The sequence below is a fragment of the Falco biarmicus genome, chromosome 9, assembly GCF_023638135.1.
Source record: "Falco biarmicus isolate bFalBia1 chromosome 9, bFalBia1.pri, whole genome shotgun sequence".
NCBI lineage: Eukaryota > Metazoa > Chordata > Aves > Falconiformes > Falconidae > Falco > Falco biarmicus.
Window position 1 is genome coordinate 33,087,525 of NC_079296.1, and position 8,611 is coordinate 33,096,135.

The window sequence follows — 8,611 nt, forward strand, 5'->3', positions numbered from 1 at the left end:
ATGCAGAGGATTTCTTTTTGCATTGGAGAAGAGTGAATTTTATAGTGTTGAGTGAGAAAATTATGACATCATTCTAAAATCCTGTTAAAGGTCTTCAAAATGTTTTCAAAGCAGAGATAAATAACAACTTGTGGATACTATTTGGAAACTTGAAGTATTACAATATGAAAGAGCTAAGCGGTATTATTGACCATAGGAAGACGTAGGAAGCAATTATTGTAGTTTGGGCTGTTGCTGGGAGCACAAGTGGCAATTATAAGAGCGAGGGATCAATTAGTTACCAAAATTGAAATGCCACTAATTTTTTTTTTTTAATCAGAGCTCTTCTGAATGACTCTGAGTATTCTGGGAGGAAACACTGCCTGTTCCTGACATGTTCTCCCCACTCCCTTTGTGCAGAGCTAGATCAGCTAAGTTGCTTTTTGTCTGTGTGTAGTTGCAGGAACAGTGGAACTGGTGCCCGGGGGAGGAAGTGGTGGAAGGGAGAAACTACCTCTTGCAGCAGTAGTCCACATTCAGAGCAGCTTAAACTAATTGTGAATCTTTTTCCTAAAACTATTTTTTTTTTAAGTAATTTCACGACTGCAAACCCAAGGCTGCATCAGCTATTTTTGGGGTATTTAAAGTGTGCTCTAGGTTGTTCATTATTCTTGTCTAAAGCTATTCCTCTTAATAAGAGTGAAGTGAAGAACAGATTGAGTTCCCTGCTTTTTATTTTTTGGGGCTGTAGGAAGGCATACTGCAGAGCAGTACCTTAAGGTTTGATTTATACAGCCATGAGGCACACATGGATCCTGGGTGATCTCAGATTTGTCTGACAGTTGTGGATGCTAATGTTCTCTTTTTTTTCCCAATGCAGCAGGAGTAAAGAGTACCTTTCCCTTGTCCTTGGCTGATGCAGGAGTTTCACGATGGATAACTATCCATCATGCTAGAAATGCTGACTTACATAAGCAGAAGCAGCTTGCATGATCTCTTGAAACAGTACAGCTAGGGGGAAGAGGAGGCCTGGTGAGGGCCCAATAGCAGAGCTAGGTCTAGCTGAACTGCTACATGTTTCTGACAGACTTTTGATTTAGAACAGTGAAGATTTGTTCAAGGGTGGAAGCTTCAGCATTTGGCTGCTTTTGATGAAATATTTGAAAGAAGTAACGTTTATTTAATGGGAAGAAGAGAAACAGTCCCTTTTTTTTATTGTGGTGCAGCTGTCTCCTTCCATTTGCAGAATATCACTAAAATTCAGGCAAAAAAATGAAGAACAAGAACAGTAATTTCTCAGGCAGTTGTGCAGAAGTACCTATAGTTACAAAAATTAAGTTTCATAATGAAGGATACCACAGAAGGAAAACACAGCTGAGCCATGTGAAAATTTGAAACTGAAAATAATCTCCAGTTGGTATGATTATCTGAGAAGAAAATGCCTAATCAAAGGAAAAGAGACAGCTTTTAGGGAGGAGTTGGTTTCCATTACAGAAAGACCATCCCTGTGTTCCAAATGTTATACTTCCATACTAACTGTAGAAGGTGGCAGCTGCAATCTGTGAGGTTCAGCAAGGCCTGACTTAACTGCAGTGGTTTTTTTCCTTGAGTTATCTTCTTGTTGATACATGTATGAATCATTTTCTTCTTTTTAAAGGGAACAGAGAGCCATAGACCTGTACAAGCAATTAAAAACAAGACCCCCAGGTATGGAAGGAGATGATTCAAAGACTGTTTCACACTTGTACCCCATGACTCATATTTACGAACTCAAACCCAGAAAATACTGTTTAGGAGAAGGCAAATTACTTTATTAAAGTTAACATGACTCAAGGGCATACCTTAAGATGATTTCTTCTTGTTGCTGAGCCTACAGCTCTCCCAAATTCTGTAGTCCTGCTCCTCAGCCATGGGTTTGTCTTCTGGCTTTCAGTCTTGGAGCATCTGTCCTGGACACATGTGTCTGCCTTCTGGCATTCTCTACCTTTTTTCCTGCCCCCAATACTATTGATTTACTTGCCCCAGACATGGGAGAACTGCTATTCCTCTGTCATCACTTTAACCCAAGGGCAATCTCTTCTCCTCTGCTCTTCTGTCATGGATGGAGTATTATGTGCTGATCATAGTAACCGATGAGCAGAAAGATTTAGTTACTTGCGTGTTTAGGAACTACCTGCCGTTGTTACTTAATCCAGTATCTAGACAAAAGAGTGGCTGGAATAATGTACTTACTTATAGCATATTATATATACTCTATATATTATAATATATAATAATACATTAGATGTATATTTATTATATGTTTTATATATATACACACATGAAATACATATATATTACACATATAAACTATAGAAAGAAGAGACATTAAGGAAAAGCTGTGCCTAGTGAGAGATTGTGACAGATTTTAAGATGTTTCATTGTGTTTCAGTTTGCTTGGCTGCACTCATTAAGTCAAATCTTTCCTTGACTCTGGGTGTTTGTGTCCAGAGTGCTGCTTGCTGAAGAGCATTTTACTAACGTGGTGATTGATGGCCCTTCCAGATCATGCCTACAGTGACAGCACGGACATGGTGAAGATTATTGTGCAGACAGTACAGAGCCAAGACCGAGTTCTCAAGGAGCTTTTTGGCCATCTCAGGTACTTTATGCAGGAAAAAAAACCAAATGCAACTTGCAGCATATGTAGCTTTGTGGCAGGAAAGGAGAGGGAAAACGGTGTCCATAGGTATACTATACTTTTCTTGTAGCAATATTAATTCTGTTTCCTTGTGTCTGTGTTGAATTTCCACTTACTTTTTTAAAACATGTAGCTAATGTGTGTAGTTAGTAGGGAAGGGGAGGAGAATGGAATGGCTTGTACTGTTAGCATCCAAGAATTCGCTTTAAAATGAGACAAAATCTGCCAATGTTTAGGTTGGGGTTAAAATCTTAAGGAAAAAAAGAAGTAGTGTAACAGCTGAGAAGATAACCACAGTGGTTTTCTTCATTAATTCTTCAGTTAGCTCAGAAAAAATGCCATTATGCAGATCTCAGTAGTCAGAAAAGCATCGTTTCATTTTCTTTTCATGTGTGGCTTATGCTTAGTAGATCACATAAAGTTGTTAGCTGTGGTATAGTCAGCTCACAGAGACCAACGTGGAGAAGAGAAGATTAATAAAATACTATGGCTGAGTTGCTGTGCTGTCCATCATCATCAAGATCAATTTCTGCATTTCAAATAAGAGCTTATATTGTCAGTATTAATAGTAGTGTTGTCTGCCTGCTTTTTTGAGCCTTAACTGGACTTGGAAAAGTTCAGGTGTCTCTCCAGTCTTGCAGGTTTTATACCTGCAGCTGTCACAGTGCTGCACTAAGAGAAAGGAATGTTCTAACAGAATTTTTCTTGAATACCAAGGTGAGGCTTTTGATTTTACTTGGACATATTGCCACACAAGATGGAAAGTAACTTTGTGTTTGTTTTTTATTATAGCAAGCTCTTGGGCTGTAAGCAGAAGATCATTGACTTACTTCCAAAGATTGAAGAGGCTCTAAATAACATCAAGGAAGCTGACAACTCAGTAATGCAGATGCAGGGCAAAAGACAAAGGGAAATATGGCATTTGCTGAAAATTGCTTGTGTAAGTAGCTTTTGGACTATTTGTTTGCTCTTCCTTCTGGCGCAAGAGCCAGGAGACACCAAATGAAACTCTGAAGAGACCAACAAGGGATAACTTCCAGGCACAGTTGATTTTACTGTAGAGAAGGGAAGTTTGAGATGCTAAAAGTTGACACAAGTTTCAAAAGGGTGTAGATGAATTCATGGAAAAGCAGCCCGGTAGAGGAGTCCTTGGTCCCACTAAGTCATCAAACTGCAAATCGCTGGAGGCTGGAGTATGGTAGTCTTGCTGTGCTCTGTGCCTTGTTCGTACTTTCCCTGAATGTCTAGTGTGGGCTGCTGCTGGAGGACGTACACTGGGATAGATGAACTTCAGCCTGATATATTAAACCTATTGTGATTTTAGTGCTGCAAAAGTGAAATAGATAGCTTTCCTAGTTAGTTTAAGGTGTTTTAAGACTATGCGGTTTTTTCTGCATCAATATACAGCTGAAGCCATCTCCTGATTTCCGTATGCCTGCATTCAGGGCCAGCCTAGGAAACACTTATGTCTTTCCCCTGTAAGGAGAGTTGCTGCTGTGCATGACTCACGGTTTAGGACATGGCACCACGTCCTAATGCTTTCATGTAGAAGACAGGCCATGTACAACCTTGGGTGACTTACATGCAGACACATTTGGTACCAGCTATTTGCAGAACTGTGAAAAGGGTTCTATCAGCTGACTTGCCAGCCACAAGCACTGCCTAGATTGCATGTTACAAACAGTGCTTATGTTTAATCGCGAGTCTTGCATACAAAATAATTTTTTTTTTTACAATAAATTTACCAAAAAAAAAGGATTTACAAAAAATCCTTTGTCTGTCACAGCAGATTAATTTCTTTTTTCTAGACTCAGAGCTCTTCTCGATCACTGGTGAGCTCCAGCCTGGAAGGAACAACCTCGACTTCAGCAGCCACGTGGCTTCCACAGGGCTCCTCAGGGAGCATATCTCACCCCCTGTCATCTATGGCAACTCCTGAAGATGGGTAAGAGCTGTTGGGAAAGGAGGCCACTCCCGAGAAGTCGGTGTAGCCATTTTGTATGTGTACACTCTGAAATCCTGTCCTCTGCCACTGGAGTCTCTAGTACTAAGGGGCATGTCTTCACCACATCCCCTGTGGTGGTTTCAGGATATGGTGGGCAAGGAGAGTTTTGACATACTAGACTGTCTCTGAAGGCAACATTGTTCAACTCCTGACAGGAATTGTAGTAATTTACTTCTGGCCACACCACAGCAAAATGCAGCAATGAGATTTTGAGCCAAGATGCAGTTTCTTTTCGTGCCCAGGTTCTAGTGCAAGTCCCAGATAAATCAGGCCATACTTAGTGCTTTACAGCTTCAGTGATTTTAAAAAGTTTTAATTCAAATGGAGGTCTGGAGTCGGGGTCAATACTAAGCAATCCATCTGGTCTAATATCTGGTGGGTTTTTTATCCTTCCAAAAAATGTTTCAGCAGCTCATAGGTTACTAATGCTCTAAAACATCAAGAATTAGGTTGAACTCTTTATTCAGAAACTTCTGCTCTCTGGTCCTGCGCAGGTTTCACATATTACTCTCAGCTAAAGCACTGTGCTATTAATTTCTTGCATGTCATGTTATTCTGTCTTGGGGTTGGATTTGGTTATTAAGGCCCCTCTCTCTCAGCCAGTCCTAGCTGAGTAAAAGATTTGTCAGGAACTGAATGTTTTTATTCTTTACTTCATTAGCAATTTTACTTACGGTCAGCATAACAGAAGGGAAGGTGCCCCATATACTGCTCAGCCCTCTATCCACAGCAGTGCTGGTTTGGCAGGGGGCTAGGGCATGGGTGGTGAACATTGGCATCAAACCATTTGGCCATCTGTTCCTTTTTGGGTGGTCAGGGAAATCCCAAGGTTCTGAAGATACACATCTTCTAAGCAGGCTGTTTCTGGAAGTCAGCTGAATTCTCTGAAACCCTGAGCAACCTTCTCTGCTTCCTCTTTTCTGTCTGCTGCAGCAGGGCAAATTTTGCCTGAGTAATGTGGGGTGTTCACCTTTTAATAGGTGCTTTCCTGAGCAAGGTGCCTTTAGGTTGCCTCAGAGCTTCTCTTCAAACCCTGACTTCACTGCACAAGGCACTGTACAAAAATTCAATAGTTGTAAACCATATGGGGAGCAGACAGTGATTTCAGGCCCCTTGTACTCAGTTCACTTCCTAGGTTCTGTTAAGGCTGAGTTTCAGTGTGGTTTGTGCAGTCTGTGTAGAGAAGGAGTGCAGATCCAAACTTCCAGGGTGGGGGTCTGCAGGATGCCACCTCAAGGCATGTTTTTGTGCCCTACAAGGTAGCTCCTATGATTGCAGAGAACTCCTGTAAATTATTCTTTTGGGTTGTTTGGGTTTTGGGTGGGTTGTGGTTTTTTTTTTCCCCCAGTGCAGAGCCTTTTGGTGTTGGTGTTACTTTGTGTTTTACATCTGCCATCTTATGCCTTCCCTTCCCTGCAGGGAAGATTTTGCCCATGTGATAGAAGAGAATCTGAATTACCTCGAACTGTTTAGCAGTATTTTGCAGGAGGTGAGACAGGAGCAGAACAGCAGCATGATGGTAAGTCTGTTGATGTATGTCTGAGGACCTGAATTTTAAGAGTCACAGCAGGGTCATTTAGGGGTGTGGAGAACTCCTTAAATGGGGTCATTCATGATGGTGTGAATTGCTGTGTCTGGCATGTGATGTCTGTCATCCCTCCTGGACTCTGTTAGCATGCCGCTCCTTATGGAAGGTAGCGCTTGGTGCTAGTGTTAGCCAAGTGGTCTGTGGGTCCCCCCTGGCTGGTGGCGCCTTCCGCTGAATGCTGGTTGCATTGTCAATGGGAGAGCCGCGATATGTGTCTGCACTGGAGTGGGCAGAGTTCTCCAATTCCAGAGCCCTTTCCTGATCATTAAGTGAAGCTCTCCCTGTGGCAGAAGTGGAGTTTTAGAGACTCCTAAGATGACTTTTTGAACGAATTGGTATTTGAAATAGCAAGAAATAACAAAAGTAACAGTCACCCAGATGTTTTGATGCAATCTGAAACTGTTCCTGAACACTAATTTAGGCCAGTAAGCTATTGCTCAAAACAGCCCCGTTAACAGAAGAATGAAGAGCACCACAGAATACCGGTCTTTTAGATGGGGCTCTCAGCTGATTTTAGAAGCTGTATCGTAGAAGCGCCTGTATAAATACAATGAGAAAAGGACAGTTAAACATGTAGATTGACCTTTCTATAATGGAGAAGAGTCGATACAGCTTCTGTTAGCATGAGATTATCTCACAAATTTATTGCAGTCCTGTAAAGAAGTCAAAGATCCACTGATATGCCATAACTTGGATTTTCAAAAAGAAGCTTAAAGGTCTCTTTAGGGATAACTTCCATTCTTATGGGATAAAAAAGTTGAAGCTGTGTACCAGTTGTAACTGGTGAAATATGAAGGAACAGGAGGTTGCAGAAATGGAGGCCGTTGATGAAATGGGGCTCTTTTAATTCATAAACCTTTTAATGTTATAATGTTTATGAATAATAGTAACTCCAGTAAACTCTCAGTTCACTAAGTTATTTGGTATGGTGAAATAGAAACTTACTAGTAGGAGTTGCAGAGAATAGCAAGGGCTTGAGCAGTGTGAATGGGTAAATGAAATTAACTACCGATTAAGGCAAAGTAATTATGTTAGTGGGGAGGAGAGCCTTAATTATGCATACCCCAGTCTTCATCCATTGGTTGATGAACGCTTTGTTTGGTTTTGTTCCATTCTGACAGGGTTAAGTTGTGTAACACAATCTCTCCTGTCTTGTCTCCTTGCTGTGGCTGGAGATCAGCGAGAAGCTATATGACTTGGCTTCTTACCTGCTAATCATCCATGTCTCTGTCACCTCCCATATCTCATTCCAAGGTGCAGCATCTGTCTGGCATGTCTTAGCCCAGAAAGATTATTAATTGTTGTGGAATCATGCTCTATAGATCATCTGTTTTTTTACGTTTGGTTTCTTTCCCCTTTTCCATGCATCAGGTGACAGAGGTTAGGCAGAGGGAAAGCAGCAGAAAATGGGATTTATCCTCTTTGATTCACTTGGGAAGAAACAGAGGAAAAAAGAATGAATAACCGTAGGAACCTTTATTCTTGTGTACATTTGGCTTGGAGCCTTTCTTTTTCATTTGTGGTCTTGCACTACTGCTAGGTCCCTTGGTGCACTAGGAAACCACACAGTAGGTTTTGTGCAGACACAAAGCATAATTTCCAAAGTGAGTAGAGTCTGTGACATGCCTGAGCACTGCAATGAGTATGGGGGATTTTTGTATTGGGGACAAACAGAGTTGTGAAATTACGAGATTACTTTCAGCTGTTAGATAAACATGACTCTGAGAAGCGAGAGATTCTGGGTACAGAGTGTCTCTTGGTCACCACCTTGGAAATACTCAGTCAATACCATTTCCTGCACTTCATTGTCTCCTTGCTGCTTCTTTCAGAGTTTTGATTGGAGCTGGCTCAAATAGCTGCAGGAGCTGATGTGCTGCTGTCTGCAAAGTGCCTGTGCGCTGAGAGGTGGCTTGGCGGCCTTCAATGTGACAAGCTGGAGAGGACCGGTCCGTCCATCACCTTGTGTTTTATAAACCTCAGTGGAGCTGATCACAAAGGTGTGATGGTCGGTGGCAGATACACCACTGGCAGCACCAAACAGCGTTTTGCAGGCTGTTGTCTAGTTGGGCTTTCGACTAAACGAGTAACCCCCGTGCTGGAGCCACCCGCGGCACCCGCTGCCCTCGCCTACGGGGCACTGTGGGCAGCCGGCCCTGCGCGGCCTGGGCAGGCAGTGGGAGGGCAGAGGCTGGCAGCTGCTGTAGGGCCCGGGCCCCGCTGCCGCCGGCCCTCCCGCCTGCTCACGTCTGTAATATGAATGTATAGATTATATATATTTTAAATAGAGTCGATTGCAATAAATGCTGTGGAGAGGCTGTGGGTGCTTCCTCGCCGCGGGCGGGTAGGCCGCGCCCTCACG

The 8,611-nt window shown here is 42.4% G+C and overlaps 1 protein-coding gene across 4 annotated transcripts in view; it reads left to right on the plus strand.

The window, feature by feature from the left end:
• CHUK (component of inhibitor of nuclear factor kappa B kinase complex) overlaps nt 1-8,565 on the plus strand; it is a 31,590-nt gene extending 23,025 nt beyond the window's left edge. For all 4 annotated transcript variants that reach the window (XM_056352158.1, XM_056352160.1, XM_056352159.1 and 1 more), the window contains 6 exons: nt 1,637-1,686; nt 2,524-2,620; nt 3,452-3,599; nt 4,468-4,604; nt 6,084-6,183; nt 8,082-8,565. In XM_056352158.1, coding sequence (XP_056208133.1) covers nt 1,637-1,686; nt 2,524-2,620; nt 3,452-3,599; nt 4,468-4,604; nt 6,084-6,183; nt 8,082-8,108 — 559 coding nt within the window. In that variant the 3' untranslated portion in view covers nt 8,109-8,565. The remainder of the gene's footprint in view (nt 1-1,636; nt 1,687-2,523; nt 2,621-3,451; nt 3,600-4,467; nt 4,605-6,083; nt 6,184-8,081) is intronic.
• The last annotated feature ends 46 nt before the right edge of the window (nt 8,566-8,611 follow it).